General features: G+C 38.8%; 2 protein-coding genes across 2 annotated transcripts; one reads left to right on the top strand and one right to left on the bottom strand.

The window, feature by feature from the left end:
* Positions 1–23: 23 nt before the first annotated feature.
* LOC136245316 (uncharacterized) lies at positions 24–1,509 on the bottom strand. The gene is made up of 2 exons (XM_066036799.1): positions 844–1,509; positions 24–521 (listed from the first exon to the last, which is right to left on the bottom strand). The coding sequence occupies exons 1-2, from the start codon at positions 1,507–1,509 to the stop codon at positions 24–26; spliced, it is 1,164 nt and encodes a 387-aa protein (XP_065892871.1).
* Positions 1,510–1,986: 477 nt separating this feature from the next.
* LOC136245786 (uncharacterized) lies at positions 1,987–6,484 on the top strand. The gene is made up of 13 exons (XM_066037265.1): positions 1,987–2,539; positions 2,591–3,060; positions 3,110–3,271; positions 3,327–3,413; positions 3,479–3,761; positions 3,805–4,239; positions 4,289–4,432; positions 4,480–4,650; positions 4,706–4,887; positions 4,936–5,044; positions 5,109–5,370; positions 5,421–5,622; positions 5,669–6,484. The coding sequence occupies exons 1-13, from the start codon at positions 2,167–2,169 to the stop codon at positions 5,996–5,998; spliced, it is 3,210 nt and encodes a 1,069-aa protein (XP_065893337.1). The 5' UTR covers positions 1,987–2,166; the 3' UTR covers positions 5,999–6,484.
* Positions 6,485–25,148: the final 18,664 nt, after the last annotated feature.

The raw sequence follows: 25,148 nt of genomic DNA, 5'->3' as shown, positions 1-25,148 counted from the left end.
ATGGCAACGGGACCTGCTTGACTTCATATGACTTCTCCTGTTGTCAGTTGCCAGTAGAAATCTGAGCCTATTAACATGTCAACAGTAAGTGGTGTATCACTCGAGGGAGTGTCTGCTAAGGTGAGAGAAGACAAGTGAGGAAACATCTTTGAACAAGTGGTAATGGGCTGAGCAGACAGTGGTTCACAGATGTGAGGAACAATGAGTAGCACTAAAATTTCATCGTGACTGGAAGTTGTGACAATGCCAACACGCACTACTTCACAGCGTCTAGGATCCCCTTTGGAAGCTCCAAAAGTTGCTATAGATAAATCCTGGTGTTTGACCCTCGTAAGTCCTAGTGAGTTCTTCGCTTCTTCTGTCAGGTAGGAACGCTGACTTCCACTGTCAAGAATTAACCGTAACTTTAAAGTTGACGAGGGGTTCTTAGGGTTATAAACCTCAGCTATAGCTGTTTGCAATAACACTGCTTTACTGGATCCCACATACAGATTTGGTGTTGTAAAAGAGGTTGAGTGATTCTGTGTAGTTGGTGAAGGAGCGTGATCAGGTACAGGTTGTGTACTTGGATTAGAAGGGGGGACTTGCCCAGCAGGCTGTTGATTAGAGTTGTTTTGTCATTTTTCAGTACCATTCGGAGCCGAATTCTCACAAATGCTTGAGTGGTGGCGACCTTTGCATATTCTACATTTTCCTGTGGATCTGCACTCTCGGCTACGGTGGCCCTTTTTCAAGCATATAAAGCAACGCCCTGCTTTCTTCAAAATCTTGTTTCCTGGCACCAACTTGCACGATAGTTTGACAATTGAATGGTTTGTGGGAGTTACCACAGTAGCAACAAACGGGTTGTATGGCTGAGATGAAGGTTGCAGCTGTTGACTTATCATCCCGTTGTTGCGGCTGGCATACATCAGTTACTCCACTTCGTTCTCTTGCATTCAACTCCTTCTCGATTGCTTCCAACATCACATCAAGGTCCCACTGCTCACTAGGTAGACTTCTACTTATAATTAGTCGCAGTTCATGTGGTAACTTGCTCAATAGCTTTGGACAAAATGTACTGGCATAGGTGGCTGACTGGACTTCAAGTGATTGGAGGCTTCTAATGTGCGAAGTTATACTGTCAAATAAACGTCGAAGGCCTCGCGTGGAGTTTCCCACAGGTTCAGCATTGAACAGCGCATCCATGTGTGTATCAACAATCAACTGCTTATTTCCAAACCGCTTTTGCAGTGTGGTGATGGCTTTGTGGTAATTGGTGGAGGTTAGAGCAAATCCTGAGATGGCTTCCTTGGCGGAACGCTCCAATAAGGAATTGAGGTAGTTAAACTTCTCTATCTCTGACAACTGCTCGTTAGTATGGATTGCTGATTCATAAGAATCCCAAAAACTTGTCCACTGGGTAAGGTCACCTGAAAAGGGGTGTAATTGCAGCTTTGGCAGTTTCACACGACTGTGATTGACTGTAGGGGTTGTGTGAGCAGGATTGGTAGTCTTCAGTGTCTCCATGAGCTGATCAATTAACAGCAGTGAAGTAAAGATTTTCTCCTTGAATATGTCTGCTCCTTCTATATCTTCCAACTACAGCATCATCTTCAAGTAATTCTATGACTTCATTGTCCAGTGCTTTAATAGTGGTGAGTTTCTCATTCAATGCCTGTCTCACACAAGCTAACTTTGTTTGATCTGGGGTGTCCTTTTCCACAAGTTCTGCTATCTGTTGCATTATTTTAGTGGCCGAAGCTTTATGAGCTCCTCTGACTTGTTTCTTTTTGGTTAGACCATTCGCCATTCTAGAAGAGGGGGGAACGACTTATCTGAACGAAACACAATAAACACTCGCCTTATCGGGTACCGTTCTATATATTATAAGAGAATAATATAAAACCACGGTACGAGGTTTGTCGCTTGAAAACGGTACGGTAGAATGGATTCTAATTAAGGCCTCCTGTCGAGTAAGTCGCAATGCAGAGGAGGGCGGTCACGTTCACGTGATGCGTATTAAAATCTATTGGATACTGTTTTCGCTGTTGTAGACGCAAAACAAATACACCAAACTGCAGGAAATTCGATGAAAACTTCGATGGATCGATAAACCCCAGTCAACCCCATCAGTTTCAAGCAACAATTCTAATACATTCCTTTACGGAGCACGTGCTCAGGGGAATGGGTGACCGCGGTGAAGAGAATTGCGCGAGAAGCGATAACGAGGTGACTACGCCCAAGAATGTGACTTTAAAGCGTCCAAGAGGCTCACCAACCTTGTGCACCCCACACAGAGAGCAGAAGAGAGTTCCTTTGCGGGAAATTTTGGCGGCAAGTAATAATCTCGAGCCAGGTGTCCCTGAGCCTAGACGTTTGACGTATACAAATGTTGATGTGAAGGAGAAGTGGTGCAACGATGAACTGAAAGCTCTCGTAGAATTCATTCTCTTTCATTCATCTGGTGAGCAATGGCCAACCCATAAGCAGGAAGTATTTTGGAATGGCGCTGGAGATTTTGTGAAGGAAAGATCAGGAAGCTCACAGTGCAGAAGCGGTATGATACTGTATAGTATATGCCTGTATATTTATATTGGTTTTGTTTTAGCAAGTGCTTGTCGCTCTAAAGTAGTTGGATCTCTAATGAAGCTATACAAGACACCAAAAGAAGCTGAAACTGCTTATTTTGGCTGCCAGTCATCATCTCAGCCTATATCTACTAAGCGTGTTCGAACACAGTCCTGCAGTACTCAAACTGAATTGCCTGATGTATCAAATGTAGAACATCTCTTTAAAGAGTTACCGCTGGACTCACAATTGCAGCTGCTTTCAAGTTTATTTTCAAGTTTTGTCTCCTCAAAATTTGGTATTTCTGTACCTAATGACTATTTGGAGTACAGTGCAAGTGCAATGGCTAACCTGAGGCATAATGCCCGTTCTAATGTTCTTTATAACCTTGCCAAGGGTTGGGGGACTATGAGAACAGATGCCAGTGATTCTAGGTTTCCTGTCAAGAGGATGCCCATGGGATTGATCGAATATGCAGCCAACTTCTTTTCTCATGACTATTTACAATCAGTAAGTCGGTATTTTGTTGCTCTGTGTATTTAAGTGAAAAACTTTGCAGGTTACATGTCCGTCAGATTATCGTTTGTGGCAACAAACCATGTATTGCAATTTTGGTCAGAAATGGGTCAGACTGCACTCTGGTCCTGTATGGGGAGTAGTACACTCTGTCCAGGAACATGTGAATGAGGATTTTGATGCACACAAGAAGGGAACTATGGAGGTACAGATACGTTTGTAAGATAACACATGGTTTTAAACATGATCCATTTTATTAGGCTCTTGTTAATATTCCTGGAAATTCTGTCAGAACTTTAAGACGGGATTTTGTTGCAAGTGGAATTACTGTCACATCTGATATCCAAGTATGTATGTATTGAAGCAAGTAACATTGTGTATTGCTGTTTTAATGTAATGCATAAATTCATAGATAAATGTAATCGAGGAAGCAGCAAGGTCTCATCCAAATTCATGGTGGTGGCTGAAGGCGGATGGATGTGATCTTAATAAGGGCTTAAAAGAATCGGCTAGAATGCAGTGGAGTGGAGATGTAGATCTTAATGATGGTAGCCTCCAAAAGCAGTACGAGAGATACTTAACTAGACTAGGAAATGCTAAAGGTATTGGTCTGAAAGGAGGAAAGCAGGGTGCTTTAAGGGATCTTGAAATAGTTAAGAGTGATATATTGAAAGATCTGCAATATGTTACATCAGGTTAGAAGTTAATAAAAAAAATACCTATTACTTTTACTTTCAGAATTATCTCAAGCCAACGCAGCTTACTCAGAGAAGGTGGAACGAGACGCAAACAGACAGAAGGAAATGGTTCATTTATCATGGAAAATTAAAGAGCTCAGCGAGTTGAATGATCAAGGAAGATCATTGATTTCAACAATCAATGTTCTCACTGCAAAGCTTGCTGGAGAATGCAATTGGATTGAAGACAACATTCCTAGTCAGCTAAAGAGCATTCGTCAAGAGGTGGCTACATTTATCAAAGGTGTTACCCGGCATCAACGTACTCCTGCGACCCATGTCTTAGTATTCATGATCAGCAATGAAGAGAGGAACAAGAAACCATATGCACTCCCTGTGCAATGTATACCTTATAAAGGTTTATCCGACTTGAAGGTTCGCCAGCTTGCCAACAAAGTAATCCATGAGATGAGTGCTAGAAACATGAAAGTTGCTGGTAAGTGCCCTTGTCTAAGCGTATAGTTGTTTAATTATTGTTGTTGTAGGCTTTACAACGGATGGAGAGTGGAATTCCCTTCGAACAAAAGGGAATACCAGGCCGCTGTCTGTTTTCCAGATTCGGAGTAATGCCCGTGCAAAATATGCCACCACAAAGTCTCCTAAATTGATTGGAATGTTGTCCCCCTTGTGTAAGTCTTTAGTTCGATATTTTGAAACAATAATTAAGTCTTGATAGGTGACAAGAATGAAAATGTTAAAGCTGAGATCCCAAACCCTGCTGTAGATGTAGACCTATTACGTGAAGTGTTATCTTGGAAAAGAGGAGGTGCATCATTTGATGATATTGTAGAACGGCTAAGAATTCGCACTGTACCATCAGGATACGTCCCTCACAGCTGGATAGAAGGTTAGAAAGCATGTGCTACTGTGCTGAACATCAATTATAAGTCATGAATTGTTAGGAAAAGATGAAACCCAACTAGAAAAACTTCGTTCTATAATGGCCCAACTTGAATACAAGTACCAAGTGAACACTTGGCAAGCTAAGGGAGTTCCTTTTAAGGAACGTTTGTATGTCCCAGAAGTGCATCCAGAAACAGGAATGCCATTTTGTGAACGTGAAGATGAAGCTCGCATATTTAAGGTACAAGACTAAATACATGCCATGTAAATTATTTGGTAAACTAACCAGCGTATTGGTCAGAGTCTCAGGAAAGGCGGTCCAAGGGAAGCGATGCTGGAGAGGTTTGAAGAAGCACTCCATGACCCTACTGCAAGATTAACATATTCGGCTCTTTCTGGTGTGTATACCATCAAACAATACTACTTTGAATGAGTATTATGAACTCTTGGTATTACTTGCAGGTGTTCGAAAACAATCAGTCGAGGATGTGGAGCGGTTGTTTAGTAAAACTCTGGTAGCGTGGATGGAGAGAAAGGGATATGAATTTGAAGCTAGACACCTTTCAGTCGTTTGCAACTGGAGACGGGCATGTGATGAGAGAGGCCTGCCCAGCACACTGCGTAGCCAGTTTAATTGTAATTTGATGGAGTATATTTTGGATGAGCTGATGTCTTGGTATGCCGATGAAGGACTGAGTGATTACAGCCTTCTTGAAGTGAATCGGTAAGTTTAGGCTGTGGTATGGCTAGAATTTAAATTTAATACATTTACAGAAGCATTGATCAAGTCAGAGGATTTAGCCGGGAGACGTTGGTGGCACTTGTAGCGAACATTGAGACAAGGGAGTGGAGGCATCGCTACAATATTGATAATGGTATACCACTAGAGCATCCTCGAGCCAGCACCACGGATGATGTGGAATGCTTTTTTAGTGTACTCAGGGATACCATTGGTAAAGACTTTACTTTACAGGAGGTAAATACATACCAACCAGTAAAACTGTTTGACAATATATCTTCAGGTTTTCTATGGTTGGAGGAAGGTGACTCAGGAGTTTTTAAAGAGAATGGATCCCAGTCTACCCTTTTATTACCATACATCAACCAACACACGGTTTTATGAGGGAGTCATGCCTGAATTTGACAACAGGCCAGCTAAAAAACCTCAGCCTAAGCATATCCCCAAGTATGAATTACTGGGCACTAGTGATCGGATCACTATGGCTGTTCGTGGTGCCACATCAGTACGCACCCAGTTTCACAATGTGCCACTAGAACTTCCCCCTCCACCAGGAGTACGTAACTTATTCACCTATGAGCATTCATATTGTAATTCTACATCTACAAAATGACAATACATATCAAGTTAAAGTGCTGCGACAACGAATGACTGTCCGCGACCAATCTCCATTCCTTGTTATTTTGATCCCTGCATACCACCCTGGATGTTTTAAGTAAAGTGTGTATTTGACACAGTCAAACTGAACATTTAGAATCAAGTTGTCATCCATGGCTTTGTGCATCTCATCCAGTATTTCTTGCACCACATATCCAATCCGTTTCCAAGTGCCATTGACATTTGTTACAAACGCTATTGCTTTTGTATCTACTGGATTAAGAGGTTCTTTTTCCAGTTTAACAGGTACGACTGTTCTACTAAGCATTTTCCTTTTTACTAAAGCCAGTGTCTCTTGATATTCATGTTGCTTTAAAGTACCAATACACTTAAACACCACTGAATGAGTGATAGCTGGAATAGCATCAATATCTCCGTCATGAGCATCAGTATCTTCGTCGTGGTCATTGGATTCTTCAGCATCATCATTGAACGAATCAGAACTTTCCCCATCACTCATACTTTCATCAAGCCATGACCAGTTCCACATTACGAACGCTTGATCCCCATCATAAAGATCACAGTTTTGTGTTCACTGATCTTTCAAACTCTTCTTTCTAATGTTGTGTAAAATGCATGAACATTAATAAATTTGTAACATATTTTGATATTGAGGTTACCTTAATTAAAAATGCATTGTCATAGCTGAATGGTATCTTTGCAACTGCGGGCAAAGGCTTATCCAATAGATCGCATTGCTTTGCAAATCCATCAAAAACCTTCACTTCGCCACTAGATTCCTCTAATTGCAGTTTCACTTGCTGCAAAGTTGGCTTGTAAACCGGAAAACTTGGGTACTGTGTACACAAATGTATCGCCTTTGGCCAAGACGGTAATTACAACTTCGATTTTTGGCTCGACTTCAACATCTCTGCTCTCATCTTTGTCAACATCCATCTCCGCTTTAATTCCACGTAAGATCACGCGAGACTGTGGAATGCCAGAGAAAATGCAATTAAGGCTTTTTTTCTTGCGGCGCCTAAATCGTGACCACCCTCCTCTGGTCGCAATGTATCAGCTAGACGTCCGTCGAATCCGGTTGAAGGACCATGTAAGATATTATCATCGTACTAGCTGTCGGATAACCCCTCTGCTTCCCTTTTGCATTCGATTGAGACGGATACAATTCTGCACACCACTTCTATATCATTATCATGTGAGCTTACTCCAACCACACTATAATTACAATTACGATCCTAACCTAAATACAAATGGAAATACTAAACAGTTACAATTACAGTTCCGTACAAGCTAGTTGTGCCTTTAAAACATTTTTTGTTAAAACAAATGTATGTGCACGAGCCCTATCACAAAGATGGTAGGCTTTACAGCTGCATGGGGATGGGTGGCTGGCTTTCTCATGACCAGGTCTACTTCCAGGTTGAGAGGTCTGCATCAGGATTAAACGGAATTTGATGGACTGGTAAGAACACGTGGTGGGCATTAAATAGAAACTTTGATAATGCGAATTCCAGATAGACAGAAACTAACTCCAGCACAATTCTAGTCACTGTGTGCCAGTTGGAAACGTAGTCACTGTGTGCCAGTTGGAAACGGTGCAAACTCCATTTAAAACTGCCTTCATATGCCTATACACAATTGACTTTTAAAGTTGTTTTTTTTTTACACATTTACAGTCATCTTCAGTAATTTCAGCGAATGCAGAAAGGATGACTGTGTCAATGTCTATTTCATCTGTTGCTTCCTCTAACATCCTCATGCCAGTCTTTACTTCAGAGAATGCCTCCTCATTTGGATTGAGGTCAGGTGAATATGGTGGTAAAAAGTGGAGAATGGCACCAGTTTCAACAATAGCTTGCACTGCTTGACCTGTGTGGTGAATTGATGCATTATCTAATATGACCACACTGTGTATATTGTGGCCATTGAATGGCTGCAGAAGTGCAACTAGGTGGGTAAGTACAAAATTATAAAATGTATCGCCATTCACTGATTCATGGTGAATCTTACAGTCTAGCAGTCCCTTTGCTGATATTGCAGCAATCACAGATTTGTATTGCCCTCGGTACAGCAGTTTGTGACTTTTTGCTTCCGCACAATATTTCATCTGTCAGCTCCAGTTTCATCAGCAAATACTAACATCTTGGGATCGTATCTTGATACATCATATTCAAAAGCCATTCTTTTTAGTAATTAATGTCAACCTTTGGTAACTAAATCCATTTTTATGCAAAAAAATTGCATATGGTAGGTTCACCACTTCAATCCCATACTCTCTTAACTGGGTCTGCACTTGTCTAAGCTTAATGCCAGGCTGTTGAACAACAGTGGTCAGTAAAATCATTTCAGCTGTAGGAGATAACTCTCTCTGTAATCTGAGTTTAGGATAGGGCCACTTACAAACGTCACCAGTCATCTCAAATCGATGGTTCACTTTACAATAGCCTGATCAACACAAAGATTTGTAGCAATTTCTGCTAGGTATGATTCAGGGCCAGTCTCTGCCATATCACCCTCCATCTAAGGTCTTCATGATAAGCACTGGATTGTCTAGGTTCACAAGAAGTTGCCATCGTACAGCTAGCTTCAGCATACAAATAGTCGCTTCGGTACCAATAACCACACGAGCACTACGCATTTCGTATGAAAGTGCAAGAAGTGTTAAATTCCCTGTAAAGGAAACTGCAGGCTTCCAAGTAATTTTGTAACCAATGGCCCTGTATTAGCACCTTTGCAAAAAATGTTGGGGGTGTATTAACCCTTTGTTATGGCAAAGCCAGTTTAGTGGTTCTGAATGCATGTCTACTGAAATCCATCCATGGCACCTTCAATGGCATTTTGAACAGCATATTGTGTGAAGTAGCCTGGGAAACTAATCCTGGGGTACTGATGAAAACCAGAATGGAACCAATCAGGGCACGCAGCAAGTTTAAAAATCGTTTTAAACAGATTGTGCACTGTTTCCAACTTTCACACAATAACTAGAATTGTAGTTTGTTTCTGCTATAGACATGCTAGAAGTCATATGCTCAATGGTTCTATTTAATGCCCACTGCAAGAGTGTGTTGTACAATCGTCTTAGCTGAACAACGATCATATAGCTAAGCTGCTAAAGTTACTAAACTATTCTTTTGCAAGCACTGTTAATATAACACACTGCAGTTTGCTAACTCGTAAATTGCTGCCAATAATGGTAGAATTATAGTCGCTTCAAAAATCCAGCAATCCTTGTACTAAAAAGGCTTGAATACCACTACACCATGAAAATACTACAGTAGTTTACCTTTCAGAATGGTAAGGAAGTACTTCTACATCAGGATTAAACTAAACTGGATGGATTTTATTAACACAACTTGCCACGCGGTGGGCATTTAATAAAACTTTCGTGCGAATGCCTATACACAGAAACAAACTAATTCTAGCACAATTCCAGTTATTTGTGACAGTTGGAAACAGTGCACAATCTGTTTAAAATGATTTAAAACTTTGCGCACGCCCTGATCGATTCCGTACCATTCCAGGTTTCATCAGTATCCCTAACCCTGCTTACAAGAAATATAAAACATGCATACCTGTGATAAACTTTTGTCTTGGTGGTGGTACGCCATTGGAATAAAGATTCCTCATGTGATGATGAGTCGATTGATATAGAGTATCACACAACATAGTTATCACACATAGCAAGCTTGGTTTTTATTTTCGCGCAACGAAGAAGAAACAGTCCGAGACAGGCTGAGTTCCTTCGTTTTGCAGCGTGTGAGTTCTGTGTGATACTGTGAAACTTTTTAGATACTTGAGTAGGGTAAAGAAAGGTCTTTACTGTTGAGCGTTAATTGAAAAATAACTTTCACACGTTTCACACACTTCACACGTTTCACACACTTCACACAACCTGTTATTGTTTTGTCTCTTATGATTTTTGTGATTTTATAAAAATATTTCAGGTAACCTACGAGATGTAGAGACCACATTTTCAACCAATTAAATTTCGGTATCAAACTAGTTGCAGTTTAATTGTTACATAATTATGTTTTTGAGATAAATTGTGCCATTAAAATACATTGGACAAAAACATGTTTTGATCACTTCAAAAGATATGAGAACTATCTATTATGCCAATGGATTTGCCTATTTATGGAGAGTATGGATATCTTTCTATCTTTTTTGGTTTTGTACCACAAAGCTATATTGTTGCTGTTTTTAAGCTTTAACACCCTTCTTGTATGATAGCTTTGGTATATTTAGGCTAACAACTATACCTAGATAAATTCCCCAAATAGAATTACACCCTTGATAAATGTCCCAAATAGAATTACAGAAGTTTCATTTCTGTAATCCGTTGCACTTGAGACTTATGTTCAATCAACAAGCACCTGTAATTTTTTCCATATAGGCACTGTACAAAGGAAAGCCATGGTGATACCATGCTTTCTGCTGTGCAAATCATCCTGCTCATTATACCTTGGAATAATGGGCTTTCATTGAATTTGATTAGTGCAGACAGGAGCCGTCCCAGCTGCCACAAGTCCTTAGTAATTTCAATAAAACACAACACACTGTATTACCAGTACATTTAGCTGTGTGCCATGTGGATTCTCTTTGTGCAGCTGATTAATTTGTACCAAATACACAAAATTGACACATTTTTGCTGTTACAAGCTGTAGTTCAGGTAAACTTCATGGAGCACTTTGGTCGTTACTTATGTACATGTTCATTGTTTGACCAATGACATAAGCTGTGAATATTTCATGGAAATGTCACGAATTGTGTCTTGCATGTGTAACTATCATTTCCAAATTGCTTTATGTCTCTAGAACTGTTACAGTTAGGCAACATTATGAGAGTGATCAGTGCTGGTTTTAGTCTGCTTCTATTCTGGACACACCAGGATTAGCAAAACTATTTTGTTTCATATGTTGCTGTGTTTCAATTACATCAGTAGTTAAATCTACCACTTAACAATGATGTTAATCACTGAAGAGAGAGATTGACATCTTCAGTGTTTACTCCAAGGTGTCCAATGGGCTGGAAATGTTTCAACAGTCGTGTGTGAATATGTCCTGGTGGATTAGCAAGTAGGGCTGGTGATCTGGAAAACTTCAAAGGTGATATAACACTTTAATTGAATATCACTACCTTTGTATGGCTGCTTTCCACTTTTTAAACTATCTGGCCACAATGTCCAGACAATAATTAATTAACCTGTCAATATGCAGCAATAAGGCCATGTCAAACTTGATTAGTTGTTTCACAGCTCACGATCACCCACCTTTCTCATAATTTAAAAATTAAAATGAATAGAAATTGAATACACAATGCACATAATATATTCTACATAAATACATAGTGTACTGCACATTGCACACACTTCACGAACAACACCAAGACTCCTTCATCATTCGGATGTTTTCTTAAGAGAGACAAGAACACGTGTTATATAGCATATTTTTGCTCTCCTCCGTCTCTATCTCTCTGCATGTAGTTTACGATCACAATAATTCATGTACATTAGAGATGCTCTGTCAGTTTTGCATATGGCTTCCCGCTAATTACGTTTTGTGTTTTAACTCAGGAACGGATCGAACCATTTTGCCAAACAATTTATTTAAAATAATGTCTTAAGGTTACGGGATACCCGCTACTTACCGAATATAACAATAACATGACGGAAAATATTGTTTACGTAATTAGTGCGCAAATCTATATTTAGAAACACCACGTTGGCACTGTTTCAGTTCGAGCGTTCTGAAGAAGTTGATATTGTACAAGTAATAGTAATAAATAAAGTGATAACAAATAGATATTCTCCTATGAACTTGCTGTACTTCACCCCATGTTGCTCTATACACTTCTGAAAGCATTCAGCAATGATGCTCGATCCCATAACAAATGAAGAGCCATCCCAATACTTGTAACAAGAATGTGGTGGAGGATCATCGGTATGACTACATATTGAGCAGTATTTGTTCCGGACACCCATGAACAATATCTTCTGTGTCTCTAATCCAATGATGACTCCCACCCCACTTTTCGCATTGTAAGAATGTTTGTGGGCACATTTACTCCGCCCCCCATCTAAGATGACTGTGATGGCTGGGTCACCTAGACAAGTGCAATTCTTGGAAATTGCTATCTGCCGCTCTTCCGGCCCGCCTGTCTCATGGAATCTTCAAGAAGAGTTGACCACCACTCTCTGATGCGTTTCTCAGCAGCAATAAAGGATCGCTACCACTCTCTGATGCGTTTCTCAGCAGCAATAAAGGATCGCTTTGTCATGGTTGGGACCCCAATAGTTGCCATAGACTCCTGTAATGGGGCATGACCACCACCCGTTGACATCTGGCCCCATACTGCAGCTAAATTACTCTCCCAGTACTGACCACCAGTTGGTCCACTGACTCTAACAGATGTGATAATATTACCTTCAAACACACTACAAGATGTAGACAAACTTTCGCATAATGAAAACTGCAACACCGACACGTGTAGAGTAGGGCTGGGACGAAGCTTCGAATGTTTCAGTGGTTCGAAGGTTTAGTAAACTTCGAATTTATAAGTATTATTCGAAGCTTCGTGATGCACTCATTGTTTACAAAAGAATTACAAATAAAGTCGTTGTCTTTATTGCAGTTGCTTATTGATCTTCTGCGATCGATGTTCGTCTCTTCGTTTGTGCCATGCCCACTTTTAAACCATCAAAGTTTAGCTTCCTACCATAGTTATGTGGTGGTTTCTTTGTAGCTGAACTCTCTACAAGGTGACCTTCTAGCTGATCTCTCTACAGGGTGATTTGTTTCTAGCTGATCTCTCTACATGGTGATTTGCTTGTCCTGAACTCTTTACATGATGGTTTCTTTGTAGCTGAACTCTCTACAAGGTGACTTCTTCTAGCTGAACTCTCTACAGAGTGATTTGTTTGCTTCTGAACTCTCTACATGATGGTTTCTTTGTAGCTGAACTCTTTACAAGTGACTTCTAGCTGAACTCTCTACGGGGTAATTTCTGTGTAGCTGAACTCTCTACATGATGGTTTCTTTGTAGCTGAACTCTCTACAAGGTGACATCTTCTAGCTGATCCCTCTACAGGGTGATTTGTTGCAGATGAACTATTTATGTGGTGGTTTCTTTGTAGCTGAACTCTCTACAAAGTAACCCCTTCTAGAGGGTGATTTGTTTCTAGCTGAACTCTCTACAGGTGATTTGTTTGAGCTAAACTCTCTACATGGTGGTTTCTTTGTAACTGAACTCTCTACATGGTGGTTTCTTTGTAGCTGAACTCTCTACAAGGTAACTTCTTCTAGCTGATCCCTCTACAGGGTGATTTGTTTGTTGCTGAACTCTCCACAGGATGGTTTCTTTGTAGCTGAACTCTCTGCAAGGTGACTTGATTGTAGCTGAACTGTCTAAAATATTAACTGGTTGCTGCTGAACTCCCTACAGCATAACTTGCAATGTAATAGAAATCTATAATGGAGTAAGTCATGAACTGGGTGAATGCTCTATTAGGGTGACTGTTCTATTAGAGTATCTCAATCTCGCATTTGCTACACGGAGTTTGCTTTGGATTCATAAGTCAGTGGTTTGTAAACCGATTGTTCTGTACTACTGCAAGGACTTTCTACGATTACTATTCCAGCTACATACCAATTTTCAGCTCACTGCTCTAAGTGTTTTGCCTGGTAGGCGTGTAAATTATTGGTATTTTTATTCACGAATCTCGATTGCGCAATTGTTACACACCTTCGGTTTCATGTCATATCTCCATTATCTCAATTTTGATTGTTTTCAAGCACCAAAAGGCACTCCTACAATGGTTGATCTATCCACAAAGCAATTTTCAACTCATTCCATGAAGCAGTTTACACTGTAGGCGTAACAACAAATCGATCTTGTTTAACGCGAATAATCGATCATAACTCCTGAACCATTCACCGAATTTGCACCAAATTTGATACTAGGATTCGTCGTTGAACTCCCTTTATGTGTGCCAAATTTCAAGGCGATCGGAACACGCTTTTGTGTTTTATAGCAATTTTTCAAAGTGTGCAAAAAGACGAAGAAGAAATAAAACCAAGAAATAAAAACAAACTTTTGGGTGATTTTCTTCAAATTTGGTATGTGGGGTGGCCTACCTGGCAGGCACCTTTGCAGCAAAACTGGTTCCAATCGGATGAACGATCACGGAGCTACAAAGGTGTGAAAATCGCGTTTTCTTTCTTCCTGTCAATATACTCAAGGTGTGGCGCGCCCGCTTCTTGGGCCGCATGACACACTATCGTGTGTCTTGATGCTGATTAACATATCAGACTTATAAAAGCGATCTTTCCTAGTGCTATGCACAAAGGTGAGTTAAAATAGAATACAAAACTTTCCTACCAGAAAAAAAATAGTCCTAGCTACACCTATATCTGACTCAGGAGACTCATTCCACCCGTCATAAAGAAAATTATTTTACTAAAATCTGCAATAAGCCCAGTTTTATCTCCAAAAAGTTTGTAATAAACTGTATTCATGAATGGGATTGTCAGTAACTTGCCAATCCAGAATCAACCTCCGTAATAAACTTGCTTGTATATTGCTGGATGACAATTTGATGAATTTAAAAATTGCTGTAATAGCATGGGTAAAGAGCACGAATGTGTGTTAAATTCTATGTACCTTAAAACTGGTTTAGTTACATCTCTTCCTTATACCCATCTTTTGTTCTTCCTGTGGTAAAGAAAAACAGTTAGGTTAATAAAGCAACAAAGCTGGCCATAGGCCGGCTTTGTGGTATACAAATACAAAAAGAAGTGAAATCTAATTCAAAACAGCTGCGTTGTGAAAAAAGAGTGCGGCCCTCAAAAAGGCTATGGTGAAAAAAAGATATGAAATCCAAGGTGGCGTCTAAGAAATGGCTGTGAAGGTAGGTTATGGTAAAAAGTTAACAATATACAGGCATTAACAATATACATGTATTTCAGCAACATATACAGACAGTACAGAATTATTTCAGAGCTGGGTTTCTGAAGCCCTTCAGTCCTGGCACTACTATAAGACTAGAGATGTGCAAGTTCGCAATTGGGACCCTGTTTGTGATTGGCACCCTGTTCGCGATAGGTTCGTGACTAAAAGATCTAGGTGGACTAAGAGCAATAGAGTATGAAGACCACACCTCTTAGCAATCTAGCTGTTTACTTAACAGTAACAAGACTCATATTGGTCTAGCTAGCTGCCCATCTCTTGGCTGATTGGAGATCTGCTCTAATACAACAGTCATGTATGATATTCTAATAGAACAGATACAAGTTACAGTAGGTGACTTTAAAATTTCAATAAAAACCAAACACATTGTAATTACAGTATGTTCACATTTTTACAACAAAACAAGTTTAATCGCCAGTTGTGTACAAAACAATTTAATCGTGTAACTACCAACTGGATGAGCATTCAACAAGCTTGATAACAGCAGGGGCTGGGCATTTGTAACATTGCAGCTATCATGTAGCAGTCAATTAATAGAATAATAGTAACACAGTACTACAAGCTGTAAGCAATTGTAATTTTTATTGTAATTACTAAGGCAACTGTAAAAACTAATCATAATTACCAATAGTATTACAATAGCTCTCCGTAAACTTTTTAAAGTGTCTTACTGTACTTTGTAGCTAGCAGTGCTACAACAAAAAACTAAGTAAAATGGGATCTATGCAACAAAAAGTTATGAAACAATATATGAATGATGGTATTACAGCTTAGCTCAGTGGGAAAGTTCCTACTTTGGCACATTAGCTATAACAATTATTTTGCTCAGTGCCAAAGTAGGGACATTCCCACTGAGCTATGTTGTAATACCATGATTCATCTCTTGTTTTGTTGCATAGATCCCTGCTTCATTTTTAAATTTACAATTTAAAAAATCACTAGTTAGAACACCATAGCTTACACAATACATTCTGCCACCATCTGCTATGCTACACACTAGAATTAGTTGAGCACATTGACGTATCCATTGAATTCTGGTATTATGGTAGTGCACTTGTATCCTTTGAAGGCACTGAAATGTCACTATCTTTTGTTTTAGTGTTCGCCACACTAGTGGCTTGTTCTCTATTTTTGTCTTGTGGTATATCCATGGCATCACGTGATCATTTTCTGACATTTACGGATGCACGCACCATACACGCATCATCTACATCTACAAATTTTAACTCTAGCTAATGAATCCATTTGTATGATTCAGATATCATTTTAAAAGGTTTTAGTGCAGAGATTGTTGTAATATGTATGATATGCTTATTATGTAATTATTTTTCAATCATGCCAGATATCAAAACAAAGAAAAGTTGAGATGCTCTGGAAAAAGAGGAAGCTACAAAAGGAAACGAAAAAGATCATGAAACGAAAAAAAAACATTTAGTGTTCAATGAAGACTCATGCAATCATCAAGACCATAGTCACATAATTTAGAACCAGATCCAATGGAATCATGCCATCGTAAAGGAGGAAATTGAGAATGAATTCAAAAGGAAGAAGGAAAGCCTTAAACATCAGTATGGTGAATATGTGGACCCACATCCCTGTTTTTCTACCAGACACGACGTTTCACAGATGCAGCTTCCAAGCTACATAGACGTGCTTGACATAATAGCACTCCAACATAAAATGCACGAACTTGAGTCTAGCAGGGAACAAGCAAAGGAAGTGGTATCAAGACACACGGTAGTGTATCGTGCGGCCCAAGAAGCCAGCGCGCCACCCGTGAGTATATTAACAGGAAGAAAGAAAACGCAATTTTCACACCTATGTAGCTCTGTGATCCCTTATCCGATTGGAACCAAATTGCTAGAGTAGTGCCGGCCAGCTAGGGAAGTCTACACACCAAATTTGAAGAAAATCTCTCCAGCCATTTCCAAGATATGAGCAAACAAAATATCATTTTAATTTCTTCGTTTTTTCTTCTTCATCTTCATTTCGCACACTTCGCAAAATCCGCCATAAAATACTTTTATTTAACAATTTCAGTTTAATAATATTCCAACTGTATGAATATTTCCATAATAACATTTTTAACAATTAAAACTATATAGTGAATATAATACGCACGTGATCTAATTAGGAAAATACGGTATCGTGACAATCGTCAAAATGGCGACCGTGACTCTGTGTACATGGTGGCTTTGTTGGATGTGACTTCCTTTTACCAGTCCTGAATAGTGACCAGTGTTATGCTTATCGAACAAACCAGACACTTTTCGGAAGCAAACCAGACGATTTTCTGTGTAGTCAACCATCGAAGCTTCAGAATGAACATAGCAACAACATAGCAGACTAATGAACCTAGCGGACTAAATCTGATAACTGATCCCCAGCAGAGACGTGATAAGATGGTAGTGGTGGTACTCTGTTTTGTTACCAGCAACTGGTGAGCATTAAATAGCAGTGTCATAGCGGTATCATGCATTGAGTTCTCAGCTTGCCTGATAGATCATCTAAACACATTGCAATCCCTTGCCTTCCTTGTAGTGCAAGCGGTAGGGTTATATCGCTATGCAGTGGAAGTGACAAGCTTGTGTTTTTACCAGCAGCTAATTCTATAGTTGGACCCCCGATCGGCTGCCAGGCATACTTGGAATCGGACACAGGGATCCGCACACCTGCACTGTCTATGTGTACATCTGGATTCAGCACCCATATTGCATCCCCACCACAACTGACAGGCTGTTTCCCAACACACGCCAGCCCTTGTTTGGCTCTGTGTTCTTCACCAAATGGAAATGATTTCTCCAAAAAGTTGTGAAATTCTATCAGTTCCCGTTCTGACATTGCACAGGTCAAGCCACCGCTTTTAAAGGTGGTTCTTAGCTCTTGCAAAAAGCGTTGCTTGAACACCAGACTTTCCGTTGTGTAATAGCAAAACCTGTCAAGATACAGAAACAAGTGGCATTTAGTTCTTCCAAACAGCTGCTCTTACTACAACACTTTACCCTGTGCGGCCATCCAACTTTCTCTTGATTGTAGCAAAGTAGCCAGTGTTTGCGCCTGCATCCACAAACGTCTGTAACTTCATGGTAAAGTTGGACTTTGGTTTATATTCACCCTTGCTATTCAAGGTGCCAAATGTTACAGTCTCGTCATCTACCTTGAATGTCTGCTGTGAAAGAGCACAAATGGCTTAAATCATGCAACAAACTAGTACAACTGCACCTGCTTTTCCAAATCAACCTCTGCAGAGGTGTTGGAGGGTTTGCTCTACTTCAGTGTTGCTCATACCGGTCAACCAGGGAATTATGTTGTCAACTGAATAGACCCTGCGGCAGTCAAGCTTAACGTTTTTGAATAGTGACTCCAGCTGATGCGGGTTGGTGTATTTATACCCCTTTGGAACATGAGTTACCATATTCATGTAATGATGTTTAGTGCTTATGTCTTGGGTTAGAGCTGCATATGATGGCCATTGCTATATTTATAGGATTTCTCTAATAAGAAGGAAGGTTATAACAAATTATTGTTATGCAGTAGCACACCATGAAAATAACACCATAGGACTGTATATAATAAATCCATATCAATTTTCCCGAGTATGGTTGCAAAGTTGTAGCAGTGCTAACTTTCAGTCAATGGCTTGTGTTACCAGCCCTCCTCAGAGCCAGGTAAGAAGGATGTGCGTATAATAGAATTGTGCATGATATTTGATCTTGTTTTTATTGATAGGGTGATGATCACAACTTCATTGATTGTGATATTCCAGGATTAATAATTTGGGATCCGATTTCACAGTTTACAGATATTTTTGTTGATTATAAAGCTTCCCATGTCCATGCAAGTGTGCAAATGAATTAATGTAGATGTGGTCGTGGCCGAAATGCTATGAATAATGAACGTGCTAACTGTACACATTCTACCCATTACTCATCAAGATGTCCTTGTCTCAAGGCCAAGTTGTCATGCACAGAGAACTGCAAATGTTTAAATTGTGGCAATGGAAACGATACTATTAAACCCGATAAAGATGCACAATTAAGTGAAAAAGAAGAAAAAGACCAAGACATGTAGAACAAGAATTTATCAAACAAGAAGGTTGGAAGTTCATGAAAAATCAGAATAAATCAGAATGAACAGACTATCAGTGGACTTTGGACAAAACACGAACATTACATATTTGTGGCTTCGGTTGACGCTTTAAGAAAAACTAATAAGAATTAAATGCCCAAGATATACTAGAATTGTATAAGTCCATTCAACAAATCATTGAACGGGATGGAATCAATGTTGTTCTATCAAACAAGACACATTCCCAAGTTAATTGTAAATTGTCTCAGTATAAAAAAGAAGACAATTCTCAGCGGACTTGTGGAAACATAATGTTACAACATCACTCACTGTTTTTTTTTTTTGAATCAATCAGTCGTATGCAATTTCGCCAATTACTAGAAATCAAATAGTCTTATTAAATAATCAGTCCACTTCAGAACATTGTATCAGAGCACTACAAGGATGGAACAATGATTTTCACTACATTTGGACAATTGTAATCTACAACACTCACTTGATACCGGCATCGGGTGGGTAAAATATACCCATTTCTATTATCATGGTAAACCATATAGCTACGTACAGTACACAGGTCATAAACACATACCTGTAGCAGCTTCTGCTGAAACAACATTGTCATCAGCTGGAGTAAGGCTATAAAGAAAAACAACATTCGCTTATTGGCTTGGTGGTCTACCCTTGATCCTGTCTTAGAACCCACATTGTGATTACATTGTATTTGTAGTCTCCAGAATTAGTATTTGAATCACTTGCCCATATACACTTGGCTTAATGTGGGTAACCTGCGAATCATGTAATGATGTGTTGGCTTATTGCCTTAAGTGCATTTATACCATATCACTTTAAGTAGGCATTCCAGTCCGATTTGTAAATTTTTAAAAATTGAACTTTTTATGGTGATGCTTAATAGACAGAGTATTGCTTGCCAATCTCAGAAATATACAGTTTGTTGGGTTTGAATTAACTACTTTGGCATACACAGTGCTTTAAAACAGAAAAATGTGGTTGTTTTTTTTCTCCGGCGCTCCCCATACACTTTAAAGGCAAAAATGGTACAATTGAATCAAGAAGCCATCTAGCAATGTGGACTATCATGAAACTGCAGTTGCAATCCCAAATTAAATGTGAGTTGTTGTTTTGTGCCAGGGTTCTATTGGGGAATATACACTGAATTTTTTATTTGAAAAAAAAATCTCGGATACTGGAATGCCTACTTTAAGATATTTAACTCAAATATTTTGCTCAGGTCCCTATGCTGGTGGTACAGGTCAATTGTTCTGCCTTCCGAGAACACATTATCTTGTAAATTTGTTACTTAATAAAAAAATATGCCACTGAAAGTGGCAGAAAATGTAATATTTTAATTAGGATGAATTGTCATTACATTGTCTCTGTTTGCTTGACTGTAACTCTTTAAGGAGCCAGTGTTTTTTGATTTTATGTCTATAGAAATCCACTTTGTGAAATGGTTGCAGTCTGAGTAGCTTAATCATTGAGATGTCTGTGGTGTAGTATGGCTAGCTATCCACTCATTGTGAAAACTTAACTGATGTATGCATGTGTGTGAGTATATACATGTATATACCACTTTAGCGTGGGTGTTCAAAGGCGCCCCTCGGTGTTTAACTCGCAATATCAAGATATTGCCTGGGCAATATCATGGGAAAGCGGTTTGCCAATGACTTTGATACCCAGCCAGTTCAAAGAATCGATGCGCTTTGACTCGTTATATTGAGCGACATAGAGCTTTGTATTGTGGGACTTGGTTTTGTAGAGGTTGCTAAGCTTAGTACATAGGCTAAGATAGAGTAGTTGGTTTTTACTAAAGGTTAATGAAGGCACAAAATAATTGTTTGGGCGATTGTGGATGCGTATTTCTACCCACCGCGTATCAACCTTTGAACAGACCATGGAACAGCAAAGCTACTACTGCTACGTTGAAATAGGTTAGTAACTTACAGTTCTAAGTACTTAACTTAATATGATAACTTACTGTCCCAATAGCGAAGTTAGTTGTCTTAACTTAGTACAAAAATGATAACAATATAAACTCCATCCCACAATCGCAAGTTTTCTAACATTGCGTGTTGAAGCATAGTAACGTATTAATGACGTTTTAACGTATGGACAACGTTTTGATGGCTATTAGCCCACGCTATTAAAACCACAATCGATCTTCAGATGTTACTGTATAAAACAAATGGGATGAGTTCTCGTTAGTTCTTTCACCTATTAGGTGAGTGCGCCCCAAGTGATATATATCACTTGTACCATGGCTGCTTGGGATTTTGCTGACATATACACCCGCAGCCCTCGGGCCTGCGGCCCTCGTGCTTTGGGTGCATATATCAGCAAAATCCCTCGCAGCCACGGTATAACTATTACGTATAGATAAAGTTTTTTTTCTCAGAATCATAAAGAGAAGATGATCAAACTAATTAAATTCCAAATTATTACATTTACAATTAAATTTATCTAATCAATATAATTAATATTGTAATCATATAATTATGAATATTCTGTGTAGATATTAATATTGATATGGTATAGTGTAGCTGTTAAGAAATAACTTGTCAATCTAATCTGTATCGTTTCATATGTTAATCTACACACTTTTAATAGCAGGTAACTTATTCACAAGTCCACACATCAACAAATCTACCAATCGATTACACAGTAAATGTGTGGGGCAAGGAAAGGGAGAAGGTTAGAGTAACAGTTAATTACATATTTATTACTGATGATACGACAGTTATAATTTTACATATAGTAGAATATGTGTTCCCAATATCTACATACTGCATTATTAATTCAAATAAATGAATGTAGTGTTTGTCTCCATTTCACCAAATAGTTGTTCAAAGCAATGGGAGATACGGTGTTTTTTTTTAAATCCCTGTATATACGTATTCCAAAAGTTCTATAGCATAATTCGGTAAGGAATTCAAGTGATGCTAATATGTAATGCTACCAGTGTTATGTAATGCTACGGCTGCTACCATTGTTCAGTATAACATATCTATCATGGAGGAGTAAAACAAACACATACACAATAGTGCACAAAACAACTACAGAAGGAATTTTACAAATTCGTATTTCATTTGGCTTTGTTGTGCATAGTGTACCTTCTTGACTGACTCATATTCATAGACATGTCACACTTACACTGCTAAGTAGGTAATTAATTAATATTTCAGCTTGGTTACTGGTTGGTGCATATAAGCTGTCATGCTAGTGATTGCCATTCAGAACAGTGAGCTACTTTCCCATTAATTGTTTAGACTAACCTTGCGTATTAATGCATGTAGCCAGTATGTAATCACAGCTACCAGCTGATCTTCAACTTCACTATTACTTTATATATATAATTTTTTTTCAATGCTTCTATGTAAGTGTCAATTGACTTGCTATATATAACATGCAGAGCAATGAAGTAAACAAGTAAATGGAATAATTATATTTAATACATACTACAACAATATACGTTATGCTACTAGTATTTGTCTTAACTGAATATAGAGAAACGCACATGCAAAAAAATGCACATAAAAACGTTTTTGTAGCTACTAACTATTATTAAAATTGTCCATATCTAAATAAATGAATCCAATGATTGCCTCCAATGGCTTAAATAAACAATCACAGATGGCCAATCATGGTCAAGCAAATATTTCCTTGCACGCTCCAGATGTTCAGTTTGTTCATCACGCAGTTGTGTAACAAAATCAATTACTGTTAATATATCCATTTCAGCTTTCAATTGGGCTTTCCAGGTCATCAATAGCTCCTTTTGTAGCATATGTACTTGTCCCTGGAGCTGTCCCATGCTTCTTTGTGGCCTCAGCATCACTTTTAATAATGTCATTGTTATGATACTCCCAGCATTGTGCTGTCCTTAGTGTCCATAAATGGAAGCACCGTTGATGAGTTAAAAAGTAATCCCATAGCAAATAAGTATTATCCAAAGAGAATTGTATCAGTACAGCTGAGCAATTGTTGGAATGGATTGTTTAGCAGAGCTTTTATAACCATTAGCACAACTATGACCTGTATCCATATGCCTATAAACACCTAATCAATCCTCTTAGTATAATTTTCTGAGTCTGTAGGTGTCAAAAAGGCTGTACATGTACATAATGCAGTGAGCTGTAAACACCTTTGTCAACATCTGAACCAACCATAAACCATGTTAACTAGTTAGGCATTGTACACACTGACTTCATCTGTACCAGTAACTAATGCATCTTACTGTATGAACAGTCACACCCACAATCAATATAAAAGCCGTAAATAAATTTAAAAAGTACTAATAAATATAAAAAGTGGTAAAAATTACTTATTGATAGTGATGCTAGAAGTAAGCCAGGCTAATGTAGTTTCATTCAAAGACCTCATCACAAACACATGTTGCCTATATAGCTGGCAATCATAAAATGTGACCCTATTTTGGAAAAACATACATTTGGGCACATAGTCCAATTTTCTTTATTATAGCTACAATGAAGCACTCAGTGGTTATCTAAATTGTGTGAAAATTTTGTATTGATCCATTGAAGCATTCCAAAGATATGGCAAATTTACTGTCTAATGGCTAATTTACAGTCTAATACATAACAAACTAACTTTTCACTATCAGTTTATAGAATTGTATAGTAAACAAGTGTGACAAAGTGATGACGAATCAATTTTTGACAAAGATCTCCTTTCTCACAATCTAAAATGGGTGAAAAGAGATCCTTGAAAGTTTAATCATGTGTTCTTTGTGCTTTTCCTCAATTAAATCACTTGTATTATTGTCTAAAGACAAGGTTTTGGTAATGAACAAATCACCCAATTTGTAAGTTAATTGCTGTCCCACGCATTGTGAAACTACTACATGGCCTGATATAATTGAGTATATCTGCTAGAATAAGGAAGCTATGGATGTGAAATGTCACAGCAAGAATGCTTAATAGTTGCTTTATCAGAATATGTGACTGGATCTACGAAAACCGTTCTTATTGCCCAAGACAGGAAGTTTAATTTTTTCACACAAACAAAGCTTAATGAATGCACTATCAAGTTTCACTGCCACAGTCTACCAGAGTGGAGTGGTCTGCTTTTGCTGGCTGCTTTTTCAGAGCACAGTGGCGAGCCGTACGAGTGGTCTGGGGTCTTGATGGAGCCCTGGCCAACCAGGTGATGGCTGTGTGTGGCTGTACAGCTCCATGGTGTTGGACAATGACCTGTGCTGTAAATTTCCTTTCATTTTAGCCAGTTCTGAGCCCTGAATGGCCTATAACTTGGCCCAGTTCATCCCAGCACGTTTCTTTTCAATTTTTGAACACCATCTTGCCCGCCTGGAACTCGCCTGATACAGACAACCTCGGTTTAAAAACTATCTAAAATGGCGGGAAACTTAGCTGCTGACTACTTCTTCAGTGGATGATCAGGAAGGTAAAAAATTGCTGTGAAACGTGTGAAAATTTGGTATGCGTACCTACCACCATTGGCCAGCTACAACACACTGAATGTTTAAAACCGATGTTTCTCGATCCTTTTAAATGGGCGATAAGACCGGCTTTCCCAGAGACAGTCACATATGTGAAAAAGTTAATTTTTTAAAAATCACTGATATTTTCTATTGAGTATTCCCACAAATTTTACATGTGCCCAAATGTATGGTTTTCCAAAATAGGGTCACAAATAATGATAAGCAGAAGTATACCAGGGGCTTAAGAATGTGATAGGTAATGAATTAGTATCATATTATCAGGAAAGAACTGCATCTACAATTTAATTTTTTTCTTAGATAAAATGTAAGCTTGACAATGTTAGCATGTATATGGCACAAGTGAAACATTGCGTGTAAATAATGAGTGGTTTTTGCATGCTAGTCATACAACTGGCTGCTAGATGGTCTGGTCGGAGATCCGAACAATTATTATGTGCAGAGAACATGTTACCACAAGATGGCATCTGTTTGACAAATCTAGTGTTGGTGATCTCTTCTTTCAATCTAATAATCAACACTTATGTTATCATCTGTTCACTCTTGTAGACACCTGCCATCAGTATACATTTTTACTGCACTGACAGCATCTGTTCAACAATATATCTTTTGTGCAAA

The sequence above is a fragment of the Dysidea avara genome, chromosome 15 (genome assembly GCF_963678975.1).
Source record: "Dysidea avara chromosome 15, odDysAvar1.4, whole genome shotgun sequence".
Lineage (NCBI taxonomy): Eukaryota > Metazoa > Porifera > Demospongiae > Dictyoceratida > Dysideidae > Dysidea > Dysidea avara.
Note: the sequence above shows the minus strand (reverse complement) of the source record. Positions and strands in the feature narration are given on the sequence as shown.